The following is a 5,484-nucleotide window of genomic DNA, read 5'->3' as shown; positions in this document are numbered from 1 at the left end:
TCTCTCTCTCTCTCTCTCTCTCTCTCTCTCTCTCTCTCTCTCTATCTCTCTCTCTGATTAATAAATACATTTTATAAGAGGCAAACTTAAAATATTTGCCTATCTTTCGTTCGAAACTCCATATCCTTAAAATTACCTATATTACTTAAAACAGTATGTCAATTTATTTACAGTAGAGTAAATATTCTAAAATATGAGCTAGAAATCGCTGTTTTTATTCATTACTTCTCCAGATATAGTTTTTCAAAAAGTTGAATTTTTTTCGAATAATTAAAATTAATATTTATGTTAATCCTATATGATTGTGGTATAGTCCTAATTCTAAATACAGTACAATTCGTTCTAAACATAATTAAAACAAACTATGAAGAATATATCAATCAAAAATAACACTTTTTTTTAAGAATATCTTATTTTCATAAACAAAGGTTTTTCAAATTATGTAATTATTGGCTGTTTGGTGTGCATAGCGTAACCAAATATCTTACCCATGGTACTGTCTTTTTCTTGATCATCGTACCAAAATACCTGTTTTTTGTAGCTGTAGCTCAAACGAGACCGCCCAGGGTTCAATAAGCTTGACAACCAAGTGAGATTCATTTGAACGGGAATCGCTTTGCCCATTGTAAACATGGTCATAGACTGGCAGCCGGTCACTTGCGCTGAAGGAACGCTTATGGTGTAGATGTTCCCATCGAAAACTTCCTTTACTGTGGCGGATACATCACATGATATTGTCGATATGCACAGCGCACCGCATTCATCCAATCTGAAAGAAAAAATTGATAAATTACATATATATTTGTGTGGAAATTTACAATTAGTTAATCAATATATTAATGAGAATAAAACAAGAGGATACAGAATATAATAAAAAGAAGGCACCAGTTATGTCTAAATAAATATTTATTCCTACATACATACATAGCTAATTATACTTTATAGTTACTTGAGTAAAAAATGGTGGTTGTTAAAAAACGTTGCACAAAATTATTATTTCATTCAGAGCTCCATATTTTTAAAACTGCCTACTACACTAAAAAAGTGAATAGAATGTCGGTGTTGGTTAAGTCTTAGGCGGTTCTCCAGCCTGATATTCACCTACAGAAGGCCCTCGACGAGGCGTATTCAATAATAGATAAGAAAGGAACTCAGAAGACAAGAAAGGAAAATCAGGGGATGAGCCCTGGACACTGACGTAGGTAGAGGAGGTCTAGGTAAGAGAGAGTCTCAGGTAGAGTAACAGACCTAGTTGCCGAGATGAAGCGGACGGACTAGTAAGCTGATAAGGTTAGGTGCAGCTCTAGTTGCCGAGATGAAGCGGACGGACTAGTAAGCTGATAAGGTTAGGTGCAGCTCTAGTTGCCGAGATGAAGCGGACGGACTAGATTTGTGGAGAGACGGAATCAACTACACTGGTTGCCGAGATGAAGCGGACGGACCAGTGAACTGGTACGGATCAGGATACACTCTTTGTTGTCGAGAAGTGAACGGACTAAGACTGCTGGAGAGAAGGAGAGGAGATAGGCCATCATCTTGGGTATGAAGACAACTCTTGTGAGAAACGATTGGCAACTAACTTCTTTATCTCAAGTAGAGTGTACGGCACCAGTGCTATGACTAGGCCTGGGTAAGGCTGTGGATAAATGATCGAAGAGGGGATTTAGAGCCCCTTATTTATATGTCTAGACCATGTGGCCGTGAACGAGAAGCGGTCGGTACATGTCTACTTGAGAAAGTTTTGTGCATTGTTTTGGTATCGTTTATTTATCATTTTATCGACATCGTTAAGTGTTATGTTGCAGAAATTATTAATATCTAAAGATAACAATATGTTTTTGCCAAATGAAGTAATATGTAAATTTGAGAGCTTCGGTTGTTGTTGTCGGAGGCTCGAGTTGTTGCGCTCTGGCAGGTTGCAGAGGCACTCCGAGCTCGCTGCCTGCTAGAAACATCATTTAAAAACAATATTCATTGGTAGAACTCCATTAACATTTCTAGACGAGAAGATCGCGGTGCCATCTTCTTTTCAAATGCTTAGGAGGATTATCAAGTAATAAAGGAAAAGCCAGGTTAGATACAAGATAACAACATGGATTGGTATCTGGTTCTGGCCAAAGTTGCAACATATGGAACATTGAGGTCTTGATGGATGACTTGATTTATGACAAAGTAAGGACCATTAAGGATTTTACTCATGATTTTGGACTATAAGGATTGAATTCGGGAGGAATTCAATGGTTTAGTGGAGCCCCAAAGCTCCACTCCGTATGTCCAGATAGGCCTGTATCAGTCTTTTGTAATGGATTGAAAGCTTAGACCGTTTGTCTATTGAATGTTGCAGTAGTCGTAATCGACAAGCATTAAAAAAAAAATTTTAAAAAATTGTCATGGTCTTTGTAATTATTATTATAATTTAACTTACTTGGAAGTTAAGGAAACCCGAAAAGTCCTAAAAAGCAGCTTGCACTCCTTCGTCTTCTTATCCGAGGACACTGTGCAAGAAATTTGAGAAGTGAGCTCAAGTTTCCCCTCCACCCCGATATACTGCAATATAAATATTATTATATGATTATAGGCTCTATACAATAATAATAATGTAAATTATAGTTATATAAAAATTGTTCGAATTACTAAGTTAACGAACCCTGTATGGTCTATTGACTTTTTTACACCAAAAATGATCAACATTCAACCTGCGATTCGGGAGCCAACACCATAAAGATAAAATATATAGCATTCATATTTTGCCGTTTTGTTTATTATACCCTTCCCTCCCATGGTCTAAATAGTTCTAGAGTTCTAAATTATTTAAGAAATATTTCTAATGTTTAAAACATGAAATATATCATTCAACTTCACGTTTTCTGCAACTTTAGCACTTTATATATTTAAGGATGATTGTTAATAGTTGGGCAATAAATATTCGAGAAATATTCGAGCATAAATATTTTCTAAATACCAAAGAATAATTTAGAACTCTTCTAAATTCAAAGGATGGGGGCCAACTTACCCGAGGCTTATATTTTAGTGTTTAATTATTAGTTATGAAAATCCCCCTCCAAAAAAAAAATCGCGTGGGGAGAGATAGTATAGAAGAGAATCTGGTATAATTATAATTTTTTCAGTTATAACAAATTTTAAAGTAAAAGGATCAATTCCCCGTATATGATTGGAGCTTACTGATGCATAAACAAAATAAATTAAAATTTTTTTTTTACATTATTTGCTATTTCCTTTAGTCACCAGCTCAAAATTTACATGAAGAATAAGTTATTTTGATTTGAAAATTTGTCTTGTTACTTACTGGAAAATCTGAGTCCCCTGTCTCGAAAGATAGATGGCCTACTGAATAAATTCTATTGTAGATGTCAAAGAGAGCATCGCTAATCTGAGAGTTTGCCTGGACCGCTAGGGTTACAACAAAAAGAAACATTAACATGTTCGATCGATTGCGATTCGGTTCAGAAATGACGATGAATAATCTCCAAGTAACGTTTTAGATCGTCGCTCTCGAGGCCTTTTATCTTTATTAAAATGCATCTTTATTACCAGTGGATAAGATAATGTTGCATTGTTTTTACGAGATTGCAATAATTAAATCATAAATTAGTAAAGGGGTTTCAGCCTGAGAGCATATCTTTTAAGGAAAAACTGAACTTTTACGTACTTTTTGAAGGTTGAGGCGTAATATTCTTCGAAAAAAATAGTTTACACCTTTTATTATGCTTGGTGAAATATTTACTTCCCATCCTTTATCTTTTATGACGGCTTTATAATCCTGGTGATTCCTCTCTTTGAAGATATTATCAAGATTGATTCTTACTGTTAAAACTACTGCGGACTCTACTTGTCAGAGCATTAAATTAAGAATTATGAATTCAAAGGCACTAATTTTTGATAAGTTATGAGAAAAAAAAAACTTTTTTGCATTTATTTTGTTTAAACATTTGAATCATATATGTGTGAATTAGTACGTATAGTTTTGTAATTATAACAATCCGAAGGCGTTTGAGATCGAAAAGTTTTACGCCTTTTAACAAGACCAACAAGCAAACAATGAACATATAGTATTATACAAAAATATGGTACATTCTAGCTCAGTATTGGTTAGTAAAATTTGTATCATTGATTATATGAAATTCATGGTGACATAGAATATAATTTTAAATTGGCTAGAAAACTTTGCAACTTGTTCTCCATTCTCTCCTCTACTCGGGTTTGGTGTTGAACTAATTGCGTCTTAATATTTTAACACTAAAAAATTATATGCTCTTGATCTCAGGGTACATGTGAAGTAGAAATCTGTGCAGAAAAAGAAAAATCTTCACAATAAGAAACTTTCACAGAATAAAATAAAAATATAAAAAGGGGGAAAAAATACCAGTATACTGAACCCAAGCAATTCATTTAGTTGGCATAATTGCTTTCAGCAGTAAAAGGTTTTTAAATAGTTCGGAATGAAGTTCTCAAGATGTTCCTTCGTAATTGCAAGGCAGAAGTTTCGATTTCATATAAAAATTATATGAAATTTCAGCTCAGTCCAAACTTTTTTTTACTAATCCAGGATTCACGTGGAACTTATCACCATCCGTTTATCATGGACATGTACAATGGGATAAATACTCTGTATATAAAAATCTAATTTATTAGCACTTACTCAATGATTTTAAAACTATTTAAAAAATATAAATAAATTCAAAAATAAAAAAAGCTCAATAAGTGGATATCGAAATTAAATGTATAAAAATTAAATAAATACACAGTTGTCTTTTTATTTATTCATAAAATAGTTGGGACTTAACTATTAATATCATTTCCAGAATGACAGCTTGTCAGAAAATAGGAACGACAAATACGCAATGGAATTTTATAAGTATACCAATTTTTTTTCTTTTATTTTCAAAAAAAAAGATTTTAAACAAGATAAAAGTGAAAATAAAAATACCTACCACAATACTTCCTATACTTAGGGGTGCCATAAAGTATGACGATCACTCCTATACAAACTGAATAATCATTATCGATAATTGACTAAATAAATAATAATAAATTAACTTATTGGAAATAGAGCTACATAATTATTTTGTTTTTAATATTTTTTCAAATATTAAACTCACCAGAATCCATCTTGTTACAGGATTCTCATTTTTTAGATATCTATTTTAATGAATTATTAATTTTCTTCACTCGTAATACTTGTACTTGTTTTTTGTAATACATAATAAGGTACTATTTACTAGCAGCTTATTTTGTTGTACAACAATTAAAGCAATAATTGGTGTTGTGTTCGAAATGTGCCCATATTTCAAAATCCTTATGTAAGAATGGGATGAGGACGTCACATTGCTGGAATAAGCTAGTACCCTTTACGACTAGAATATGTTATCCGATTTATCCAAAATAGTAAATGGTTAGATACCTCTTGATTTTATAAGGGACATAAATTACCCCTACAGCTATTACAGTCGATATATATATATA

General features: G+C 32.8%; 1 protein-coding gene and 1 long non-coding RNA gene across 2 annotated transcripts in view; one reads left to right on the top strand and one right to left on the bottom strand.

Moving 5' to 3' along the window:
• LOC112210107 (uncharacterized) overlaps positions 1–5,484 on the top strand; it is an 807,761-nt gene that overhangs the window by 458,838 nt on the left and 343,439 nt on the right. The window lies entirely within an intron of this gene.
• LOC106681960 (uncharacterized) lies at positions 7–3,520 on the bottom strand. Its single transcript, XM_014422570.3, has 3 exons — positions 3,308–3,520; positions 2,426–2,547; positions 7–769 (listed from the first exon to the last, which is right to left on the bottom strand). The coding sequence occupies exons 1-3, from the start codon at positions 3,440–3,442 to the stop codon at positions 439–441; spliced, it is 588 nt and encodes a 195-aa protein (XP_014278056.1). The 5' UTR covers positions 3,443–3,520; the 3' UTR covers positions 7–438.

Source organism: Halyomorpha halys, unplaced genomic scaffold, assembly GCF_000696795.3.
Source record: "Halyomorpha halys isolate HHAL.00 unplaced genomic scaffold, Hhal_1.1 Scaffold379.1, whole genome shotgun sequence".
Lineage (NCBI taxonomy): Eukaryota > Metazoa > Arthropoda > Insecta > Hemiptera > Pentatomidae > Halyomorpha > Halyomorpha halys.
The sequence above is the reverse complement of the archived record's forward strand: the minus strand, read 5'-3'. Positions and strand labels throughout refer to the sequence as shown.

Coding starts and splice junctions, on each gene's coding strand:
- LOC106681960 (XM_014422570.3), bottom strand. CDS start 3,442: ATGTTAATGTTTCTTTTTGTTGTAACCCTAGCGGTCCAGGCAAACTCT. Junction 2,548..3,307: donor CAGGGGACTCAGATTTTCCA/GTAAGTAACAAG, acceptor TTTATATTGCAG/TATATCGGGGTGGAGGGGAA. Junction 770..2,425: donor CGGGTTTCCTTAACTTCCAA/GTAAGTTAAATT, acceptor TTTTTCTTTCAG/ATTGGATGAATGCGGTGCGC.